This window comes from Paroedura picta, chromosome 2 (genome assembly GCF_049243985.1).
Source record: "Paroedura picta isolate Pp20150507F chromosome 2, Ppicta_v3.0, whole genome shotgun sequence".
In the NCBI taxonomy this organism is placed as follows: Eukaryota; Metazoa; Chordata; class Lepidosauria; order Squamata; family Gekkonidae; genus Paroedura; species Paroedura picta.
The window spans coordinates 87,843,729-87,868,817 of NC_135370.1; the positions used below are offsets into that span (position 1 = coordinate 87,843,729).

At 43.3% G+C, this 25,089-nt stretch overlaps 1 protein-coding gene across 1 annotated transcript in view; it reads right to left on the reverse strand.

Annotated features, from left to right (window-relative positions):
* Positions 1-24,423, reverse strand: part of CTSD (cathepsin D) — a 43,179-nt gene extending 18,756 nt beyond the window's left edge. The window contains exons 1-2 of the mRNA XM_077321492.1: positions 24,187-24,423; positions 20,631-20,787 (exon numbers count right to left, since the gene is read on the reverse strand). Of these exons, the coding sequence (XP_077177607.1) occupies positions 20,631-20,787; positions 24,187-24,248 (219 nt within the window). The 5' untranslated portion in view covers positions 24,249-24,423. The remainder of the gene's footprint in view (positions 1-20,630; positions 20,788-24,186) is intronic.
* Positions 24,424-25,089: the final 666 nt, after the last annotated feature.

The window sequence follows — 25,089 nt, forward strand, 5'->3', positions numbered from 1 at the left end:
CCATGCTGACTTCCTTGGATCACCAAATTGTCCTCCAGATGTTTGCAGATCGCTCCCTTTAATATCTGCTCCATTATCTTCCCCACAACAGAGGTCAGACTCACTGGTCTGTAGTTTCCTGGGTCATCCTTCCTCCCTTTTTTGAAGATCGGAATAACGTTTGCTCTTTTCCAGTCCTCCGGGACATCTCCAGTCCTTAAAGAGGTTCCGAAGATGATGGACAAGGGCTGTGCAAGTTCTCTGGAAAGTTCTTTGAGTACTCTCGGGTGCATTTCATCTGGACCAGGGGATTTGAACTCATCCAGTGCAGCTAAAAGCCTCTCGACAACCTCTCTATCCATGTTAACCTGCCACCCAGACACTATCCTTTGGCTACAGCCATCTCTTTTGTTGTTGTTATGTGCGAAGTCGTGTCCGACCCATCGCGACCCCATGGACAATGATCCTCCAGGCCTTCCTGTCCTCTACCATTCCCTGGAGTCCTTTTAAGTTTGCACCTACTGCTTCAGTGACTCCATCCAGCCACCTCATTCTCTGTCGTCCCCTTCTTCTTTTGCCCTCGATCACTCCCAGCATTAGGCTCTTCTCCAGGGAGTCCTTCCTTCTCATGAGGTGGCCAAAGTATTTGAGTTTCATCTTCAGGATCTGGCCTTCTAAAGAGCAGTCAGGGCTGATCTCCTCTAGGACTGACCGGTTTGTTCGCCTTGCAGTCCAAGGGACTCGCAAGAGTCTTCTCCAGCACCAGAGTTCAAAAGCCTCAATTCTTTGACGCTCGGCCTTCCTTATGGTCCAACTTTCGCAGCCATACATTGCAACTGGGAATACCATAGCCTTGACTAAACGCACTTTTGTTGGTAGGGTGATGTCTCTGCTTTTTAGGATGCTGTCTAGATTTGCCATAGCTTTCCTCCCCAGGAGCAAGCGTCTTTTAATTTCTTTGCTGCAGTCCCCATCTGCAGTGATCTTGGAGCCGAGGAAAATAAAATCGGTCACTATCTCCATTTCTTCCCCATCTATTTGCCAGGAATTGAGAGGGCCGGCTGCCATGATCTTTGTTTTCTTTATGTTGAGTTTCAAGCCAACTTTTGCACTCTCCTCCTTCACCCGCATCAACATGCTCTTTAGTTCCTCTTCACTTTCTGCCATTAGAGTGGTATCATCTGCATATCTGAGGTTGTTGATATTTCTCCCTGCAAGCTTGATCCCAATTTGTGACTCCTCTAATCCCGCCTTTCTCATGATGTGCTCCGCATACAAGTTAAATAGGCAAGGCGACAGTATACAGCCTTGCCGAACTCCTTTCTCAATTTTGAACCAATCCGTGATTCCATGTTCAGTTCTCACTGTTGCTTCTTGACCTGCATATAAATTTCTCAAGAGACAAATAAGATGCTCTGGTATTCCCATCTCTTTAAGAACTTGCCACAATTTGTTGTGCTCCACACAATCAAAGGCTTTAGCATAGTCAATGAAGCAGAAGTAGATGTTCTTCTGGAACTCCCTAGCTTTTTCCATGATCCAGCGTATGTTGGCAATTTGATCTCTAGTTCCTCTACCTCTTCGAAATCCTGCCTGTACTTCTGGAAGTTCTCGGTCCACATATTGCTGGAGCCTAGGTTGTAGGATTTTGAGCATAACTTTGCTAGCATGAGAAATGAGTGCAATGGTGCGGTAGTTTGAACATTCTTTGGCATTGCCCTTCTTTGGGATTGGAATGTAAACTGACCTTTTCCAATCCTGTGGCCATTGCTGAGTTTTCCAAATGTGCTGGCATATTGAGTGTAGCACTTTTACTGCATCGTCCTTTAAGATTTTGAATAGTTCAACTGGAATGCTGTCACCACCACTAGCTTTATTGTTGCTCAGACTTCCTAAGGCCCATTTGACTTCACATTCCAGGATGTCTGGCTCCAGGTCAGTAACTACCCCACTGTGGTCATCAGGGATGTTAAGCTCGCTCTTGTATAGTTCTTCTGTATAATTTTGCCACCTTTGCTTAATCTCTTCTGCTTCTGTGAGGTCCCTACCATTTTGGTCCCTTATCATACCCATCTTTGCATGAAACGTTCTCTTCATATCTCCAATTTTCTTGAAAAGATCTCTGGTCCTCCCCATTCTATTGTTTTCTTCTATTTGTTTGCACTGTTCATTTAAGAAGGCATTCTTATCTCTTCTAGCTTTTCTCTGGAATTCTGCATTCAATTGGGTGTATCTTTCTCTTTCTCCCTTGCCTTTCACTTCCCTTCTCTCCTTAGCTATTTGTAAAGCTTCCTCAGACAGCCATTTTGATTTCTTGCATTTCTTTTTCTTTGGGATGGTTTTAGTTGCTACCTCTTGTACAATGTCGCGAACCTCCGTCCATAGTTCTTCAGGCACTCTGTCTATCAGATCTAATTCCTTAAATCTATTTGTCACCTCTACTGTATATTCGTCGGGGATATGATTTAGTTCGTACCTGAGTGGCCTAGTGCTTTTCCCTACTTTCTTCAATTTAAGCCTAAATTTTGCAACAAGAAGCTCATGATCTGAACCACAATCAGCTCCTGGTCTTGTTTTTATTGCCTGTATAGAACTTTTCCATCTTTGGCTGCAGAGTACATAGTCAATCTGATTTCTGTGTTGACCGTCTGGTGATGTCCATGTGTAGAGTCGTCTCTTGGGTTGTTGGAAAAGAGTGTTTGCTATGACCATTGTATTCTCTTGACAAAATTCTACCAGCCTGTGCCCTGCTTCATTTTGTACTCCAAGACCAAACTTGCCTGTTATCCCAGTTATCTTTTGGCTTCCTACTTTAGCATTCCAATCCCCCATGATGATAAGCACTCATTTGAACTCATCCAGTGCAGCTAAAAGCCTCTCGACAACCTCTCTATCCATGTTAACCTGCCACCCAGACACTATCCTTTGGCTACAGCCATCTCTAGATGTGCCTAAACACTTTGACCTGTGGGAAAAAACTGATGTAAAATAGGCACTAAGCCTTTCTGCTTTCTCTGCATCTTTCGTTAGAGTTTGTCCATCTGCACCCAACAGTGGGCCTATTGCCTCCTTGACTTTACGTTTGCTCCTCACATAACTGAAAAATCTTTTCTTGTTACAATGGGCTTCCCTGGCCAATCTTAGCTCACTCTCAGCTTTGGCCTTCTGATGATTGATCTACAGTGCCTAGTAACCTGTAGGTACTCTTCTTTAGAGCTCTGTCCTTCCCTCCATTTCCTGAACATTTTCCTTTTCTTTCTTAGTTCCTCTTGAAGTTCTCTGTTCATCCAAATAGGCTTCTTAGAGCTCCTGCAGTGTTTTCGTCTTTCTGGAATAGTCATTGATTGAGCATGCAATAGCTCTTGTTTGAGTAGCGCCCACCCTTCACATGCTCCCTTCCCTTCCAGCATTCTCGTCCATGGTATGACACTCATCATGTCTCTGAGTTTATTAAAGTTTGCCCTACGAAAATCCAACATCCGCGTCTGGCTACAAGCTTCCTTGGCTCCCCATCTCAAAAGGAATTCTATGAGGACATGGTCACTTCCCCCTAGGGTCCCCACCTCCTTCACCTCATCCACCAACTCTTGCCTGTTGGTCAGTATTAAGTCCAGTATGGCTGAACCTCTTGTGGGTTCATCTACCATTTGATAAATGAAATTATCAGCCAGGCAGGTCAGAAACTTGCATGACTGAGGACGCTTCGCAGAGTTAGTTTCCCAGCACACATCTGGGAAATTGAAGTCACCCATGATGACAAGGTCCTGCCGTTTGGATATTTTCTCAAGCTGCTCACAAAGTGCCGCATCCACATCCTCTCGTTGGTCAGGCGGTCGGTAGCGGACACCAACCACCACACTGTTTGTTTTCCCCTCGCTTATTTTCACCCAGATGCTTTCCACTGCAGATATGCTCTCCTTCACTAGAATTTCCTGACAGGTAAGCCCTTTCCTCACATACAGTGCCACTCCTCCACCTCTTCGATCTATTCTGTTTTTTCTGAACAGTTCATATCCATCCACCATTACATTCCAGTCATGAGAATCATTCCACCAAGTTTCTGTGATGCCTACTAGAGCATACCTTTCCATCAGCATGAGAAGTTCCAGCTCTTCCTTTTTATTGCCCATGCTTTGGGCGTTAGTATAAAGACAACTGAATCCTTTTACTTTTGGTTCCCTATGAGCTGGCCTTGCCGGTTGGGCTGCCTCCGATCGTTTTCCTTCCATACACTCCCTATGTTGATCGTCTCCTTCCCCTAGTGGCTTTAGTTTAAAGCTCCCCTGATGAATCTCCCCAGGTTCCTGCCAAACACATTCTTCCCCAGTTTCGATAAGTGCAGTCCATCAGGTGCTAGTACGCCTTCCTCAAGAAAGCCTATCCCACGGTCCCAGAAACCAAATCTCTCCTGCCGGCACCAACTACGCAGCCAGTGATTCACCTCCATTATCTTCCTCTCCCGATGCATTCCTCTTCCCTTGACAGGCAAGAATGAAGAGAATACCACTTGTGCCCCCATTTGCTTGAGCTTCCTCCCCAGATCTTGATAGTCTTTTTTAATAGGAGCGATGGTATTCAGGGACATGTCATTCGTTCCCACATGGACCATCACAAATGGGTAGCGATCCGTAGATTTGAGGAGTTTGGGCAGCCTTTCTGAAACATCTTTAATTTTCGCCCCTGGCAAGCAACACACCTCTCGGGTTAGGGGGTCGGGCCCAGCCACATGGCGATCCATTCCTCTTAGCAGGGAGTCTCCAATTACCAGTACTCTCCTTTTTTTTTTCTTCTCAACTCCATTTCCTTCTGTCCCCGTGGCCTCTTCCCTTTGTCTTAGAGTTTGTTTTGGGACCTCTTCCCTTGTTGACCCTTGCACCTCCTCTGCAAGGGCCTGAAATCTATTCTGGAGCTCCAAAGGCCCCGAGAACTGTCTCGCCCTTCGCCGTTCAGTCTTTTTCCGAACTGCCTGCAGAGGCTCCCTATTGTGGTCAATCTCCTTGTCCTCTTCAGGACTGGTTGTATTCTCTTTATTCTCTTTATTCCATGTTGCAGAGCTCTGGACTACGAACTCCTCCCCTTTTTTACTTTGGGTCAGAGTAATAATTCTGTTTTCTAGTCCCCTAATCTTTTCCTCCAAAAGTCTTACCAGCTTACTTGGGGCAGCTGTAGTCCATCTTGTCTTCTGGGAGGAAGGCAATCATGTCACACTCACTGCAGATGATGGGATGAGTGTCCTGGAGGTCCATTGTTATGTCTAGGCAGTGCAAGTACTAGGGAAATATAATCTACTGATATAATCTACTCATTCTAATTGCTCGGCCAAGAACCCCAGGCTAAGAGCCACAGGCCAAGAGCCCTTTGTCTCTCTCGCTCTTCGGCTCACACCAAAGGCTCACGCCTCTGGTGAGGAGCAGCCCTTTTTAAGCCTCCCAACAATTACCCAGCAATCACCTCACCCAGGCAGAACAATAGCCTCACCTGGTCAGCAGCAACTCTCCCCAGTAGGTCTCTCCACGTGCTCTCAGTTGTCTGAGCTCTGCCGCTGGCGAGGAGCAGCCCTTTTTAAGCCTCCCAACAATTACCCAGCAATCACCTCACCCAGGCAGAACAATAGCCTCACCTGGTCAGCAGCAACTCTCCCCAGTAGCTCTCTCCACGTGCTCTCAGTTGTCTATAGCAAAAATCAGTTCTGTTACATCTGTGTCACAACCAGATACAGCCAATGATAATCCTTTGTCAAAACAGCCAATGAATCCCCTAAAATTCAATGTGAATTGTTGTATAACCGTTATCCAATTTTGGAATCCATTGTCATGGTTGTTGTTGTTATGATTATTATGGTTTGATGTATATCCCTATTCCCTGCGCCTTGTGGGAGGACGGTATAGAAATACAATAAATAAAATAAAATGCAGGATGTATTCAACTCAACTGATCACCCTTCCTCTCCCTGCCCCCATGTTCTGGCTAGCAGGAATGACAGTTAACAGAAGCAGCAGTGCCCCTGATTCACTGTAGACACTGACTGTTGGAAAACAGGAGGGGGACTGACTTACAAAGAAATTGCCACCCCCCACATCAAGCTCTACTCCATGTAGGCTCTTGAATATTGACTTTGTTTGGGAAGAGATTTCCTCCATTCCCCTTTCTGGTCACAAGGTGGCGGGAACAGCCTATTGAGAACAATCAATACTACTTCCCTGTTTTTGGTAAATACACAAACCTCTTTTATTCAGGCTGAACTCCTGTGGCAGACAAATCCAGTAACAGTGCTTTCCCCATCACCAAATTTCCATTCTTTAGGAAAATGCAGCTGTTGAATTTTTACTTGGCATAGGGTTGTAGTGGTGAGTTCCTGCATTGTGCAGGGGGTTGGATTAGATGACACTGCAGGTCCCTTCTATATGATTCTAGGGCTGTTAAAACTCAAATGAAAGAACGATCACCCTAGGCGTATAGAGTTTTGGGGAGCCAGGAACAAATCTGTCAGTTTAGCATGACATTCATTTCTCTAGCTCAAGCATTTTTCTTGTCGGTGGACATGTGTTCTGAACTGCTGAACTGAAATTATCAGGTGCATCTGACCTGTTTGCAGTGTACTTATTATAAGGCTGCTGCCTTATAATTTAGCAGCATGCCTGACAAGCACTGTCTTGATGCCTACTGGTTGCATGTAGGGGAGCAGGGAATCAAACCCAGCTCGCCAGATTAGAAGTCTGCACTCCTAACCACTACACCAAGCTGGCTCTCATGCTGCATAATGTGTTCCCCCATCATTCAGGATATGTGCCAGAAATACAACACCCGAACAGGGATGCAAATAAACATGTTAAAGAGGAAAATATTATAAGCAACTAACAACCAAGTGATGGATGATCCTTGCATTTTGGCAGTTCACCTTAGCAAATCACTTCAAGACACAAAACCTTTCCCCAGTTTAGATAAGGGAGGCTGCTGAGTGAGAACCACATCATGATTACAAAGAAAAATGGAGTAAAGCCTGGAAGGGTATGGAGTTCTTATAAAACCCAGAGATACAGAATCAGATTATGTTTTTAAAGTAATATTAATTTTAAAAAGATGACTCAGAAGTGTCCTGTTCTTGCAGGGTGCAAGGAAGGGGGTGTTAAGAGGAATAGCAGCAACCTGACTTGAAGGTTTAGGCTTCAGGCTAATGGGGAGTTTCTCTCTGAACCTGCACACACAGATAAAAAGGCCACCCGAGCTTGAAGGCGTAAAACTAAGCCAGTTTTTCAGGTTTAATCGTGACTGGTTTAGAAGATGGTAGGAAGGGTTGCTATTATGAAAAGCAGAGTAACATTAACTGAAGAACCATTTTGAACAGGGCCTTGATGTCTAGGTAGATGATGCCATAAGTTTCCAGGCCTGCAGTTCCAGGAGGACTGCTTAGCAATAGTTGGACCAAGCATAGCAAGATATGAAAAGTGTGAATAACGCACTTTGTTGTGTGAGTGAACAGTTGTAGAGATGGATGGGGAGAGGGTTGGGGGGAGAGACTCTAGTCTGCTCCAGACAAAAACAACCAGAAATTCACAGGAGACAACAGTTGGTCTTAAAACTTGAGGACTTTTTTTCTCATTTCCTTTATCAGCAAAGATGCAAATATCCTGATTTGGGTAAGAATGCCAATTATGATTAATTCCTGAATAACTAACATGGGCAGCAATTACATCCAACGATTCCCCCTTCTTGATTGTGTATTTGCAATGTATGAAAGCCAATGGGTACTCCTGATGCTGAGCAGTCACACTAGTAGTACAATAGCATTATGCTGACAAAGCAGGCAAGTATGCCAAAATCATATTCCCATGATACTTCAGCATAAGTACAAGAATGACTTGCCCTATGGTCTGTAATTTTGAAAGTACATTACAATCCCTAAAGAAGCATCTCATGAAACTTCACACTTTGGATATTGCAACTTGGCATGCAAGAGGATCTGGAAGGGAAAGGATTAAGAGAATTCTCTCATTCAGGAACACATGGCAGTTGGCCTCACCCTCTGATGGACTGGATGTTGAGGCTCTTTGGCCACTGTTTGCCTTCTGTTTTATCTCATATAGGATCTTGGAGTATGTGAGAGCCAGATTGGTGTTGGTGTAGGGCAGTGGTCCCCAACCTGCGGGCCGCGGCCCGGTGCCAGGCCACAAAGGCCATGGCGCCGGGCCGCGGCTCCCTCTCCCCGCCCCCCCCCGAAGTAAAAAACTTCCCAGGCCACAAGCTTGCGGCCTGGGAAGCTTCTTACTGCGGGAGGGCGGAGAGAGGGAATCAAGGCCGTGCATGCGCGAATGCGCTGCCCTGCCGGTCCCCAGCCTCAGGAAGGTTGGGGACCACTGGTGTAGGGGTTAAGAGTGGTAGCCTCTAATCTGAAGAACTGGGTTTGATTCTCCACTCCTCCATACAAAAACACCTGGGTAACCTTGGTGTAGTCACAATTCTCTCAGCCTCACCTACCTCACAGGGTGTCTGTTGTGGGGAAAGGAAAGGTAGACAATTGTAAGCTGTTTTGAGACTCCTTCGGATAGTAAAAAGCAGGGGACAAAAAACTATCGCTTCTCTCTCTTACCTGGACTTGGAGCTGTAGCAAGTTAACCTTTCTGAAGTTAATCTGTTCACAATAAGTTAAATGTATCTACATGAATATGTCATGTAAGATGTACTATTTTTGAAAATAAAAATTTCTTTGTCTTGTTATCATTGGAGTCAGATCATCTTTGTAATTTTAACAACATTTTCCTTTAACCGGGAGACATGGAGAATCAATGATACTGCAAAAAGAAGCTTCCATTTGCATGAAGAATACTCAAAACAGCCTAATGAATATGAATCACTAAATGACTCAAATTACATTTTTAGAAAGAACTTGAAAGAGGATATCCTACCCACAGAAAGGAAGAAAAAACAATTGCTACATTGCTTTAATTGCAATAAAAAGGGTCACTTGCAAAGAACTGAAGATAGCCATTTTTTTCTAAGATGCATAGGAACAACATACAAGCTATAAACAGAGAAGAAAATCAAAAGCATGATGATCCTAGTGCAGCATAAAAAGGCAAAAGGGAAAGTATATGAATTGAACATTGTGGATGAACAGGTACATGAGGCACATGAAAAGAAAAGTGAAGAGAGCTTGGAACTGTGCAACAGATGCCTAGGACATTGTAATCCTAGACCTTCATAACAAGAACCTTACCAAAGGCACTGTAAAGCTATGTGACAACAATTATATAAGCAAATGTGCCTATTGTATAAGAGAAAAAGGAGTTAAGACCTTCATTTCTACCCAAAACTGATAAATGTACTACCACTACCAAGCTATTAGAATTAACTCAGTGATATACTTGGAACAGTACATGTAAAATCAAATGGTGGACACAGGTATCTTTTAATCCTTCTGGATTTCTCAGCTGCATAACTCCTAAGGCCAAAGTTAACAAGAAATATGTTGCTATAGTTTCTAACGAGTTTGGAATAAAGCCCCAAATGCTACAGACAGATAATGGTGGTGAGTTTATATCACATCACACAAACATCACACAAAAATCATCTTGGGTGAAGAAGACATCCTGCATAGAAAGTCAGTAAGCTTTATACCTGAGGAGAATGGAAGTGCTGAAAGGAAATGAAGATCTTTACTGGAGATGAGCAAGTGCATGCACATGGATACAGGCCTACCCAATAAATGATGAGATGAAACAAACTATTTCCAGAACAGACTGTTCACAGAAGTGAGCACAGATATACCTTACCAGATATGGCATGGAAAGGTGCCAGGCATGGGTCACATTAGACTCTTTGACAGCAAGACCTTCACATTTGAACCCAAAAAGAAAAGACAAAAACTAGATCAAAGAACCAGATAAGTGTTTTTTTGTCTTTTGTTTTTTGGAATATGATTCTGGGAGTAAAGAGTATAGTGCTGTACTTTTACTCTTGCATATGCTGATGACATGATTCTGACATAGACAAGCAAATGGACTATAACAGTATGGTAGAATGCCCAAACAGAGAAGCACAAATTAAGGAGCTAGGAAACGTTTCTTCTACATGGACATTTATCCTAAACCAGAGACAGAAAATAACTGAATTATTACAGACAGTAGGTCGAAAAAACGTCAACATAGTGGCAATATCTATGGAAACTGACTTCCTTAAGAGATACACTGAAACTTGAAAACTCTTGCATGCAATGTTCAGAAGGGGTGTTGGATACTGTAACTCAGTCCAAATGAAGAAACACCATAGGTTTCTTGTAGAAATACACCAAAAGCAAACAAAACCAATAAGCAAAAGGTTGTGTCTTCTTGAGATTTATTAAATCCTAAATAATTTTGCAACCAGAACGGGGTCCCAGGTATTCAATCCTGTTTTCTATTGCTTCTTCAGTGGTTGCAATTGTAGTCTTAATATAACATCATATAGCATCACCAGTATTACAAGTACAGGATATCACACAGACAATAACTGTAATATATTAATAATAATTAATAATAATATATTAAGACTACAATATATTAAGACTACCCATTCTGGTTGCCAAAATTATTTAGGATTTAATAAATCTCAAGAAGACACAATCTTTTGCCTATTGGTTTTGTTTGCTTTGGATACTGTAACTCTGCATACACTGGGAGGGAAAAGGTTAAGATAATTCTTTTACTCAGGTATACTTGGTAGTTGGCCTCACCCTCTGATGGTTAGATGTTCAGCTTCTTTGGCTGTGACTTGCCTTCTGTGTTGGAGTTTCAGCAAATTAACCTTTTTGAAATTAATATTTTCACAATAAGTAATGAACCTGCATGTAAAATGTACTTCTATTTTTGTAAATAATAATTACTTTCTCCTGTTACCAGAGTCAGATCATCTTTGCAATTTGTTTGAACAGAATTTTCCCTTAACAGGGCAACATGAAGCATCAAGAGTACCACAAAAATTTCCAGTTCTTCTAAGGCAAATGCATTTTTTACATATTAACCTATGCAAATAATTCCCTTGCTGACAACATGAATTTTTAAATGAAGTTTTTTTCTGAATTTTAGGATAGTGATACTCCAAAAAGAGCTGTAGATTCACCATGCTAGACAAGAGAAAGAAATGTTACTTACAAAAATAGGAGCACATTATTAACAGAAGGAAAAGCCCTGTACAAGACTGGTCCTTCTTCTCTTCCATTGCATGGACAGTGACATCAGTTGAAGGAAGGGAGAAGAGACATACTGAGATTCCCCAGGACAGCCTTGCACAAAGCTGACAGATACAGAAAAATCTCAGAAGCATCACTGGTTAACCTATGATCCAACCTCTACACCTTTAACCAATCACGCAATCCTTTAACGGCATATAGTCATTAATCCTCAATGGCAAAGCATAGTGTGATACCAGGATGTTAAGGTTTATTAATTGGGGGATTTATATACTGTTCCTCTTAGTGGTACTGTCTCGGGGTGGTTTACACATATAAAATTCAATGAGCTAATGCAACAAACAAATCAAATTAAAATACTAAGAAAATTTAAAACCGTTTAAAAACCACAATTACCATTGCTGCATCAGCAAACCGTAATAACATATAACCAGTTTGATATTAGATTGGCAGGACCAGAGGGAAAAGTGAAAGGAGGGCTGAAGAGGGCAGGAGGAAGGCCTAAGATTCAAATGTAATGCTGTTTATTGTCCAGCTGGCTTCAACTATAGGTCTGATATTAGAGCTCCATCTTGCAGGCCCTCGGAGAATTTTGAAAAGGCCCTGATCTCTCTTGGGAGCTCATTCCACCAGGCAGGAGACAGGGCCAAGAAGGCCCTTGCTCTGCTTGAGGCCAGGTGGATTTCCTTACAGCCAGGGATCCTTAGCTGGTTTACAGTGCTCAACTGAAGTACTCTGGAGAATGTATTCAGAGAGGCGGTCTCTCAGATAATCAGGCTTCCAAAGTTGGGAATGTGATTTTCAGGAACTAGAGATGTGTAACTGTTACCATCATTTCAAAACAGAACGTATCTTTGTACTAATGATATTCCTGCACATCTCAAAAATGTCAGACATGAGAATATGTGAGAGGGCCTATGCATTCTTTCTATCTACAGTAATCTGGTATGCTGGAGAGGGGAAAAGAATTAAACTTCAGTATATATTAATACTGTGGTCCCCAACCTTTTTATCACCGGGGATCAGTCAACACTTGACAATTTTACTAAGGGGGGGGGGGTGTAGTCTTTTCATAGAATCATAGAATCATAGAGTTCGAAGGGTCCATACAGGCCATCTAGTCCAACCCCCTGCTCAACACAGGACTAGCCCTAAGCATCCTAACGCATCCAAGAAAAGTGTGTATCCAACCTTTGCTTGAAGACTTCCAGTGAGGGGGCGCTCACCACCTCCTTAGGCAGCCTATTCCACTGCTGAACTACTCTGACTGTGAAAAACTTTTTCCTGATATCTAGCCTATATCGTTGTACTTGAAGTTTAAACCCATTACTGCGTGTCCTCTCCTCTGCAGCCAGCAGAAACAGCATCCTGCCTTCCTCCAAGTGACAACCTTTCAAATACTTAAAGAGGGCTAATTTTGCCGAAGGATGTTGCTGTTGTTGCTGGCGCCTGAGCCCCTGCTCCGCTTGCTTTCCTGCTGGCACCCCTGACTTCCCACCGCCCAGTGGAGCGCGCTGCCAGCAGCAGCTACACCATGCCATGCCAAGGGGGAGCCCCAGCCATGGCAGCCGCTGGAGAGCACCAAAGGTGAGCTGGCGGCAGAGTGGCAGGGCAGCCCCTGAGGCAGCAGCCGGGGAGGAGGACAAGGAGGAGCCACGGCCGGGTACTGACTGATCTACGGACTGGTAACAGTCCCTGGACCGGGGGTTGAGGACCACTGTATTAATAAACTGGAGAAGGAGGAAGAAAGAAGACCCAGTTAAATTTGTTTGGAAATCTAGACCTGGGACAGATCAGATATGTGGAGCAAGAGGGGGGAAAAACCCCTGTCAGACAACTCTGCATCATTAAAGCCAAATGTAATGTAAAACAGTGGAAGAATGGGAAGATGAACAGCCCTCAAGACAAGACAGAACCTTGTTCCCATAGGATTCATTGATTCTCTAAAGAAAAAAAATGTTAGGCAAAAAAGAGTCAAATCACAATGGGAAATGGGAGAGCATTTACAGCCTCTAATGTATCTGAATAGATGCAAAAAATGCCTGAGAATAGTGGTTCCCAAGCTTCTTTGGGTTGCTGCCCCCTTGTAAAAGCCACTTTGAGTTGTCACTGAGGAGAAAGACAGAGAGAGAGAGAAGCAAGCAATGAAAAATCCCATGGCCAGGAACAAGCAAGAAAAGACTTTTCCAGCCTCCCAAAGTCAGAGACATTTGGAGGAGGGTTGCCAACCCCTGGGTTAAGAAGTTCCTGAAGATCTGGGAAGTCTGGGAAGAACAGAGTCTGAGGAGGGACGCAGCAGGAATATGATCTCATCCAGTCCACCTTCAGAAGCTGACGTTTTCTTCAGAAAGCTAAGCAGGGTTGGCCCTGGTCAACACTGGGATGGGAAACCATGAAGCAGCTCCAGGGTCGGTACTGCCCAGAGGTATGCAAAGGGTCACCTTGAAACTGTCACTTTCTCAACCTCATCTATCTCATTGAGTAGAAAATAAGGAAGGGAGAAATGTACTAGGTGCTGACAGTCATTTGGGAATTACTTGCTGTATGTGGAATTCTGTACTGGAGAAGTAAGATGAACCATGGCCTGTGGTGGTTGCTGGGAGGAGCCTGAGGTTCACTCCAAGTATGAATAGTTTGGGAAGCACGCATTCACACTAACTCAAAATATGGGAAAAGAAAACTTATGAGCAGTTCTTTTTTAAAAAGAAAAAGATGCTTTGGGGCTGCGATGCACTGTACAACCTTCACATTTCAACATCAAATAGTCTTGATTAACACTTCTAGAACTACTTTGGAATTGGCAAGGAAAGAGGTGACAAATCAGAAGAGAAGAAAATTGGACAGCTGACAACAGTCTGGAGTAAGAGAAAAACAAAGCCATAATACTTGTTTCCCAAGAAAATGATTTAAAAATTCAGAGTATAAGAAGTACACAAGAAGTACAGGTGGGCATCTCTGCTGGACAAACAGGGCCACTTCGCACCCAATTAAAGAAGTGGGAGTCTTACCCTTTGCAAATGCCATATTTTTGGTATTTTGCATGACGTCGTAAACATACAGCATTATATCTGCAAACCTGCTGCTACATCCTCCATTTTAAAGTGCTTGCAGGGGAATCCACAAAACTGGATTACCCCTGCCAGATAGCGCTAGCAGGATGAAAGCAGCCAGCAAGACACTCGCACAAGACACGTGTGTTACCAAAGTGGCTGAAGTAGTGAGATTTCCAGCTCCAGTGCCCGCTCTTGAGCCCGCCTCCCTCTCTCTTGACCCAGAACGGGGCTTTCTTTAAAAAAACAAACAAACAAACCTGCCAGGATAAACGAATAAACACACAATCACCCAGGCAGAGCACAAAACAAACATTTCTCCACCAGTTTGCCCATAAAGCATGCCTCTCCCCACCAAATACATAAATGAATAAATAAATAAATATCACCCCCCCATTTTTCTTAAAGCTTCAAGGCTCCAGATTGCAAGAGGGCTTGCAGTAAAAGGAGTCTCATGCATCTATGAATAGATGCATATTCATTTAAATGCAGAAGTCATTAAAAAATAGCTCACAGTCTCTTTAAAAGAGGGAGAAAGGTGACTGGCTGCCTGTCTTGATTGACAAGGGGAAGAGAGGATCCTGAATAGCACGTCCCCCTCTCCCGCCATTTCAAGCCTTTAAGGGTAAGGATCTTTCACACAGGGGGCAAGGATGTGAATGGTTGCTGTTGTGTTGAGACTTGAATGAAAAAAATGAATAATAACATTGTTGCAATTATCAGTTATTAGTATTATTGTTACGGTTATTTATATGTTATGGATTGTTTCATGTATTGTTTATATGTTTTATGTCAACCACCCTGAGCCTCCAGGGAGGGTGGTATATAAATATAATAAATAAATAAATAACAAAGCACATGTGTGAAATGGCAGGAAGCGCTAGACATCAGCAGAGGAGCCAGCAGGTGAGGAATTCCATGAGGTGTAGGGTTTTTTAGCATTATTCCATTGTGCTGGGCTAATACTGCTTTTTTTCTGTGCGGAATGGCCCCCAGTGTTACCGTACTGAGGTTCCAGGATCTCTACTGGCTAATCCCCTCTTCTTATCCCCAGTGTTGCATTTGGATGCCCATTTTGAGTCTGGATTTTCATCCAACATCATTAGTTGGGGCTTAGCACTTCTAAAGATGATTTATTTTTCCAAAGATGCTGTGAGTACCATGAGACACATGGCCTCAGCTAAATAAATGGTCTTCAGAAGAACTGTAGTCATAGCATCCCTAATCCATACCAAAACATAATGGAATGTTGCCACTGGCACCTTAGCTTCACCTATATAGCAGGCACAATTTTTTAAAGCTAAAGTTTATCATAACGGCTCAATAAAGATTGCAACATAGTTAAAAATTCATCAAAAAACTCTCAAGAAATTTGTTGTAGACATTAAAACTATGGTGATGATCTTTTGGAACCTCATTCTGTGCTTCCTCTGTATCCTCTCCTACACTATATATTTCAGGCCTAGACGAAGACGAAAACGAAGACGAAGACAAAGAAGAAGACGAAGAAGAAGATGAAGAGTTGGTTCCTATATGCCGCTTTTCTCTACCCAAAGGAGGCTCAAAGCAGATTATAGTCTCCTTCCCTTTCCTCTCCCCACAACAGACACCCTGTGGGGTGGGTGAGGCTGAGAGAGCCCTGATATCACTGCTTGGTCACAACAGTTTTATCAGTGCTGTGGCGAGCCCAAGGTCACCCAGCTGGCTGCATCTGGGGGAGTGCAGAATCGAACCCGGCTCACCAGATTAGAAGTGCACCCTCCTGACCACTACACCAAACTGGCTCTCAATGATACACACAATGATATTTGTGTGCCTTTGCTCATTCATCAGATCTTTGTAGGTGTGTTTTCCTTCCACGTTAAAATATCTGGCAAAAACTGTCCTATATGCTTACTGTATTTCCATTCTTCCCTTTGCAGACAACAGCAGCATCTCATTTGGGTTCCTTGGCCTAAAGAGATCACAGATGCCAATCCCACTTCATAATCATGAGGGTGATTCTCTAGCAGGTATACAGAGCACAATCATGAACAGTCTACTTACTACTGTCTGCTAGATGTCTCAGACAGTTCCTGCTATCTTTAATGCGTGAGATGTTTGCCTTCATTGAAGCTTAAGCATTACGTATTTTAAAAGATCAACATTATGGATATATAAACTGCGGTCCATCAAAAAGTCATGGTAAGTAGGGTAATAAAGTAGATTTCTATCCTCCTCCCCAGATCTTTTTCCTCCAGGATTATGTAAGTCCCCAGAAACTTGATTTCTCCACCATCCAACTGACTGGCAATTACTTCCCACACCATATGCCCCAAGGCATGCTGAGTCTTCATCAAGCAAACCCTTTATTAGTGAACTTCAGGGATGATTCATGTATACGGAGACCCCTAAATTGTCTGACTTGCCTAGTTTTGCTTCTTTCATGACTGGTACAGGATTTATTTTTACTAAGAGTGATGATATAGGCAGCCTCTGTTCATCTGGTATATAAATGAAAAGTTCTCCACCATGGAATCCAATTGTTTATGTTCTGCAGATCAATCACTATATGTTTATGTCTCCAGATCAATCACTATAGCTACTTAATCATACAAGACCACTTCTCTCATCACCTTTATGATGTGGGAGCTAATGGAATGAGTGTCCAACCCAGTAACACAGAAAATCTTGGACTAAGAGTCTATAATGCAGCACTTTTCTGTATTAGCATTGTAGTTTCTTTGCAGAAACTAGGGCAATGTGAGCTCCTCTTCTAGTTCCTTCAGTGTTACCCACAACCGTATGCTGGGGTTGGAGACTCACTTTGAAGTAATTTCTATTCTACTTTAAAGGGATCCATCAAAATGTAAGGTTTAGAATTTTCAGAACTGTGAAGAGTTGTGCCCTGCCACAATAAAAAAAAAAAGGGAATATAAAAATAAGGGAGGAAGACATTAATTAAGTCAACAGGGAGATAAAACAGTTCAGGAACGCCGACACCCAGCCCTCTGGTCGGTTTCTGCAATTAGCAGACATGGCTGCATATTTTCTCAGTTCACATGAGACTTGCAAATTTGTGTTTTAAAGATGAGCCAGAATATAAGAATACAAACAGCCTGATCCTAACCTTATTTCTTCAAAACAAATCCTCTTAACTTCACTGAAATTGCTTGGATATAAACGTCTTTCAGACTGTAATTCTCAGGCTCCACATTTCCATATTCAGAACAACTGGTAGAAACAGGAAGCACAGAGACCTCATTACAGTGAAATAACAAGCATGATTGGGTATTGCTAGCCTTTGCCTGATGTAAAATATTAACAGCTATGACACAATGCTGTTAATAGCTTGTGAATTATCTTTTCAACTCATCAGCATGGTATAGTGGTTAAAGTTTCAAGTTAGGAATGCGAAAGCTCAACCAAATCTACTTCACAAAGTTTTTGTAAGACTTAAATGGAGGACAGGAGAAACCCTGAGCATCATGGAGAAAACAGAAGATGAACTATTTTACAGAGATTCTATATACATCATAAAATCGAGACTCTGAAAACTTGTAACAGTCAAGGAATCAGAAACTTGCCTAGCATTCTCCTTGCATATTACTTAACAGACTACTAGCTCCAATACTGACAGCAACCAAAACAGAATCTCTGCTTCACCTATAAGAATGCCATTGAAAAACTAAACACAAATGCTATCTTTTTAGTATACTTTTATACCTGCAGTGATGTAATTAAAGAGTAATAAAGGATAATTTATCTCTGTAATCATTTATGACCTCATGATCAAGCTTTCCTTCAGCGTGACAGCTGCTAGAAATGGGGAACAATCCACTTTTTGGTTAACCAGCTCAATCAAAGAATGTGTTGTAAAATAACAGGATAAACACCAGCATTACCAGCTATTTACAGAGTATCCCTGCATACTGGAAGATTACAAAGAACTTTTTACCAAGACAAATCTCATTTTTTGCAGGGGAGAGGGCGATTTCATTGTTTTTTGTTGTTTTTTACTGACCTTCAGGATTTCTACATTAGTACATTTAAACAATCAAAAGCATCTCTCAATGGGTCACAAAATTTCCTAAATATTGGTGTTGTATGTTCTGAGCTCAAGAATTGGAAATATAAATTTCTGAAGTGTCCTGGATATCAGTTTCCTATCAACTCTCTTCCGGTAAAAGTACATGCATAAATGTGTTTATCCTTGTACACTGGCTTAGGTTAGGCTTTCTCAGCCAGGGTTTTGTGAAACCTTGGGATTTCTTGATGGTCCTGGAAGGCTTTCCTGAATGGGAGGGGGAGGGGGTGGGAAGGGGAGTGGCCCTAGGTGAGTGTGTACACAGTTATGCTTCCCAACCATATTGTGCATACTCTGGGGGTTTCTCAAAGCCTGAAGAACATTTCAGAGGTTTCTCAAGGGTAAAAAAGGCGACAAAGGCTGTCTTAGATGTTCAACAATTCACCGCCTACAGCTCTAAGTATTACTCAATGTATTTCCTTACAAGTTCTTATTAGTTCTAGCCTGGGCAAATATGGCTTGTGTATGTTTTTGAGGGGAACCAGCTCTATTACTGCCTTGTCCCCGAAAGATTAAGTACAATTTGATTGAATGAAGAGTAGCATATGGCCTGCTTTGAACCAGATTATGAAAATATGCAAATACAGATATAAACTGGTCTTGACATCATGCCCAAGATCAAACATGTCATCTGTTTTTCCCCTTTAGAACTTTTATCTTTGAACATCTAGATGGAGAAGAGTTGTGCAACTTAAAAGCCCGTATACTGCAAATGAGCATTATCTGGTCCTAGTAGAAGTTATTCCTTCACTAATTTCACATTTCTTACTCTCCTATTGCCTTACCAGCAGACATTGTACTGCAGCATCATTAAACCAGAAAGGAAAAAGAACACAATTTTGCAGGTTACAGCAGCTTTCCAAGGAGTGGTCAGAGGGGAAAAATAGTTTGCAGAGTTTTCCCAAGAAAAGCCATTGCTGCTTCTCCAGGGAGGTATGCCTGGCACCTTTACTTTGAACCTTTAGGAGGCAGCTGAAGACAGTTTATGTAGGGCCAAATCTGATTGAGTTTACCAGGAGTCCTGAACTGTGATTTTTAATGTTTGGTTTTTATGTTTCTTCTATGTATATGTATTTCCTCTATGTTGTAAGTTGCCTTGGGCTCCATAAGGAAGAAAGGTGAGTAATAAATGTTCTAAATCCTTATCCATTGTTCTTCTTAATATTTGTGAAATAGCCCTGGGGGTGGAAAGTGTCCTGGCTGTCCAAGTTGGAATAGGGCCAATCAGGGTGCAGCCAGCAAAGCTGGCCACGCCGTGATTGGCCCTGCACCTACAGCTCCCTCCCTCCCTGGATGCTAGCCACTTTGCTCTCAGATGCTGCAGGAGCCAGTGTATGAGCGAGAGACACAGAGACTCAGAGAGCCCAGCGAAACCGCAAACCAGCCCTAATTACCTGCTATGGTTCCTGCTGAGAGAGAGAGAGAGAGAGAGAGGGGGGGGGGTTGGGGTGGTGGTAGATCTGTGCCTGGCAGTGTCCCCTGGGTCCTAATGCCCATTTCATTCCTGGTTGCAATGGGCTTTCTTGCTAGTAAATAAATAAGAAAGACATATATTTTACTACTCTGCTTAACCAAGTTTAGGCCTTCCTGCAGCCTAAGGAAATCTTCCTCTAACATATGTGAAGAAAAAGCCATTGAAATTAGAAGCAGGTTCCTCAGGCGGGAAGAAAGTTCCAGATTTTGCTGAGCAGAGGAGGGGCTTTCCAAGACAAATTCAAGCAAACCAACACAAGAACCCCAAGATTGTATCTAGTCCACTGCTTTACGGTTATTTGACCATTACATTCAGTAATATTCTGCTTACAGCCTTTGTTCCTTTTCCAGCATAACCATCTTTGAACAGGATGGGTAAGATGACAGAAGTTCAAACCTTGGAAACAATGGACTCATCCTTAGTTCCTTACCTACACTAATTGTCACTGATTTCTTCATTCTCCTCCTACACATCACCGTTTGTTTCAGTAGTTCCAATTGCATGAAGCAATCACCACCATCAACGTTAGCCTACCTTAGAGCCCATATCCACATGGATTTCTCCAGAAGCAGGCCACATCCCAAGGAGTGAAGCACTTCACTGGGTGTGGATGGGATATGGCAAAATAAAATTGCCCACATACTGTGCCTGCCAAAGAACAACGCTGAGAACAAGCCATTTCATCACTGAAACAGCCAAGCACTGGATGTTTGAAGTTTATATGATGTGCTGTTTGAAAGCTCAGTGTACAAATATAAACAGACCCTTACTGTACTGGCCTGGCTTACGGCAGGAACATGGAGTAAATAGGGCTCTGCCACAACGCAAAAGCTTGATTGTTAGAAGAGGAAAAAGTGTTCAGCCATGAAAGAAGGAAAGATCAGCTATTATACTTACATCCATGTAGTTCTTCAAAGCTTCTGGGGTTGGAGTATCTGCACCCGGACCCCCATATTTGTACTTCAGCACTTCCCCCATCTCAATCAGGTCTTGGATATTGTTCCCATATTCATTATAGATGCTGCGCATGGAAGGGAACTTCTTCAATGGGATCCTGATTTTAAAAGACACACATTGCATTCACTGGAACAGGTAACCCTTTGGACATTTCTCCAAACCACCCCCCCTTAAACTAGAGCTAGACAGTGCTGATACTGAAATGGTTCTTTCATTTGGTTCTAGTAAGTGTCCAGTAAGAGCTAAATACCAAAGCAACAGTTTTGTTATCAGCACAATCTAGTGCAGACTTTATCAATCTTTTAACCATGAAAGCCTGAAATAGGCTTCAAGTAGCCCTGGAGTTGGGCTGGAAATTATGTCAACAGGTGTCCCTGCCACACCTAAGAAACACCGGGGGGGGGGAGAGAAAAGGAGACGTTTGAAGCAGGAGTAGGCATCCTGGCTCCATTCCCTTTCCCAGCCGTGGTAACCATGTGAGAATGCCACCCACAGGTCAATGGAAACAGCCGGTTTCTTGCCTTCATGACAATGCCAGGCATGGCTTGCAACTGAGTCCATTAAGGCAGGGGAAAGATTGGGGAGCCCCTGGTTGGGAATCCCTGGTCTTGTGAGGCACTTTCCTTTACAGCAAAGGCAGCATCTTTTGCTTCTGAAGGACAGACACGGAACAGGTTCTATGTTATCACATTCTTCATTGGTGTTAACTGGTTTGACTGTGTGCAGTTAAGAGATTCTTGTTAATTTACTTCTGTAAAGAATTTGGCATTATGTAATGAGAACCTGCCTAGTGGATCAAGTTTTAGAAATTCCTTTGTTTGTTTTAAAAAGTATGCTTGTTGTAAGGAGAACTGCTGGAAATTCGCTATCCAGCATTTAATTACAGTACTCTTAAATGACACCTGTCATCTGCAAATATTAAATGCTTCTAAGTTAGATTTGCATTTAAAAGATTTGCAATCTTAAGTATAATAATAAAGGGTAACCCTTACAAGCAAGGTATAAAACTGCCATCTGTCTCCAGAACACAAGCCCTGATACCATGCCCATCCTATGCTTGAGCCCTTTTTCTCTAGTGCACAGTCAATTCAATACGACCAACACATCAAGAGTAACATTCACTACACGTTGAGACCTTCATGCTCACTCTTAAATACAAGAAGGTGACAAAGTAACCCATCAAGTTCAGGGTTAAGCAGGAATTTGAACCACTGTGTGTGTGTAAGGGGTGGGTGTGAAAGAGGTTTCTTAGGTAGTTAGGCTTCTGAAGAGCAGCACTCATCAAAGCACACCACAGGAAGTCAAAGAGATGCAAATTTCAGTGTGGTTAGGGCCCATTATGCACGGAGTGGAAAGTCCGCATTCGGGGTCGAATGGTGGCGGCTAAAATCACCAATTATGCACACCACAGGCGGCAACCGAGCGCAGAGTCAACGTATGCCACCGAAAAAGCCTTGTTAGCAAGATGCGGAAGAAAGTGGAGCTTCCCGGGACCAGGACGCAACCAGAAGCGGCTCTGGAGTATCCATGTGCATAATCGGATACTCTGGGTTTTGCCACCGTTGTGTTCCGTCCCATGCGTAATTGGTTTGCTTCGCTTCTTCCTCCTCCTCCTCCTCATTCTCCATGCCACAGTTTCAGCGGCCGTGCATAATAGGTCTAGACATTCACATTACAGTATAGAGAAAGCAGTACACTGAGATAATAGTAATCCAGTATCACTTCAAGTTTAAAGCCTCTTTAGTCAACAGTATCTGTGGAAAACAAGGGCCCCATACATTTTGGCTGGCCAGTTACTGAATTTTGGCACCACCCTGGTCTCCATATCTGCCTCAAGTCCTCAACATGGTGAAGCATTTAAGAGAAGGGTCAGTTTCACCCTTCATGGATAGGCTCTGGGGCAGCCACGAAAAGAGAGAGGAACTGATGCCTCCTTAACAAGGCAGGAGAGTTTTCTGCAATGCTGGAAGTGGAAGAACCTTCTCAATTCTTGTTGGTCAATAGAAAGAAATGTACAATTTACATGAGTGACTACATTTGTGGATTCCAGTACAGAACCAACTCTGGAATGTTTCAGCTTTGCCTCTCAGTGGGTCCCCTTTCAAATAAATTTGGGAAGGTCTTCTGGATATGGTTAATATTCTTGCAGAGGGCTTTTTATTTATTTTAATTGTGGCTGTACTGCCTGTATTTAGATACTAAGAACAAGCCAGGCATCTTAATCATACAAAACTGCCAGCCATGTAGGAGGTATTTTCTGCATGTCAGTACATCAACAATCAAACTTGTTTGCTCACTATGAAATTATGATGGCTTTTCTTTCTTATCTAGTGCAATCTCTTTCAATAGGTGGTGTCTAATGTGCAGGGGTGTGTATATGAGAACATATGCACTAATGTGCATGCACATAAAAAACAGTCTCACTTTAAGATTTTTATCTTTTAAGAAAAGACTTCAGGTTGTGTGCCTGCGTACACTCTTGTACAACTACAGTTTGCCTCTTTACTCTTGAAGTTTTCCAGCAAGTATGAGGAAAAATGTTTCTTTGCCATTCTACACCACACAGATGTCTACTTAAAGATGGATAGGGGAGAAAAATCAGATTTCTCAATGCTATCTTTACACAGCAAAGCATACAGTTCTTAATAACCTCTTGAAATTCTTGGCCCTTTTTCTGTGGCAATAACCTGTTGCCCCACTTCAACTCTACAAACTAATTGCAAGACAACCCACACTTATCTTTTCTCTCTCCCCCCTCCCTCCAGTCTTGAAGGTCTCAGAAATTTAACCCCTTAAATTCTACAAGGTGCTGGTATGAGAGCCCGGGGCATCTAGAGCTCCAACTAATTGCAATGGTCCAAACTGGGCCCAACCAATTACAAACAAAGGGAGAATGGGGACGTGTATTCATAGCTGTGGATCCCTGACCCATAACTACACCCCTGTTTGTAAATTAAACTGAGAAGTTACCTTCACCTGTCAGAATTAGGCTACAACCCTGAACTCAGTAACATTTAGCATGCTTAGAACAAGGGATGACCTACTCATCTTGTGAGACACATGGGCTAATTTCCTGGAGAAAGCAAGCTCAACACTGAGGACACCAAGAGAAAAGCTAGCTCTGTTTGGGGGATCTGCCAACCTCACGGCAATCCAAAAGAAAGGATCTTGATTCCCGCCAGACCGACCCAATCAGATAATTAGCTCCCCCCCCCCCCCCATCCTGCATGATCTCACGAGCACGCTTATTAACAATGGCGAAAACAATATCATCCCTGGACCAGGCAAACTGAACTGACAAGAGCCTAGCTACGCGGCCGGCTCGCTCCAGGCACGCCCTCCTCAATCCCGGGAAGAAGGGAAGGGGAGGGGGAGCGGGGAGGACGTTGATTCCAAAGGGCGACCCCCGGGCCACTCTCGGGAGCCCGCCCGGCTGCGTTTGCATTGCAATCTTCTCCCAGAGCCCTGCGGGCAGGCTTCAGCCGCCGACCCTCACCTGATCAGCGCCGAGCCAACGGCTACGAGAGAGGCCAGCAGGAGCAAAGAGCGGAGCCCCATAGCTGCAGCGGCTGGGCTGGATGGCGGAGATTCGGTGACGTGCTCAGGTGGATCCGCTTCTGCTACCTCTGCAACCCCCGGCTCGCTTGTGCCTGCACCCGCGCGCCCGCTGATATTAAGGGGATGACTGAGCAATCCAGTCCTGTGACTGCTTAGTCAGCTGACCGTCTAAAATTGCAACTCTGTGCCATGTGATCAGACAGGAGGAGGAGGGGATCCAGTTAACCCCGGATATGCCGCGAAATACTGGTAGAGAGCGTATCTGGGGGGCGGGGAGGGGAGAGCGACATGCGACATGCAACTTGCTTGCACTTGTCCTCCAAGGCCGTTTGTAGAGTGCATGAGATGGGCGAAACTGTTTTGTGCAGCGCGGCCAGCCTTACTTGACGGAATCAAGCTCTCCTGATTTTGTTCAGGAATGAGAGTTCTTTTAAAGTAGCAAAGGATGAGTTCTTTTACTACACACTTGCCCTGCAAACTCTTTACTTTGAACAATGTCATCTGAACACATGTTCAGGGTTCCCAAGAAAGGGACCTTTCTTTGTGACAGTTAACAAAAACAACCATGGGATGTGAGTTATTTATGGACATAAAAGATCACATGGGGGGGGGGGGGGTTAGTAACGGTGCCAGTTAGCCTGATGGTTCGTCATTCTATATTTCAATATTTCAAAAGAATGGGGGCTACAGGAAAAGAGAGTTACTAAGTGTAATAACACGCTGTGGACAGAACAAGCTAACAGGAAGACCACTGATCACTTCCCCATCTTCAGCCAACAGTGTTAAACTCAGGAAATAGTTTAACTCCAGTAAAACATTATGGAAAACTATGAGGTTTAAC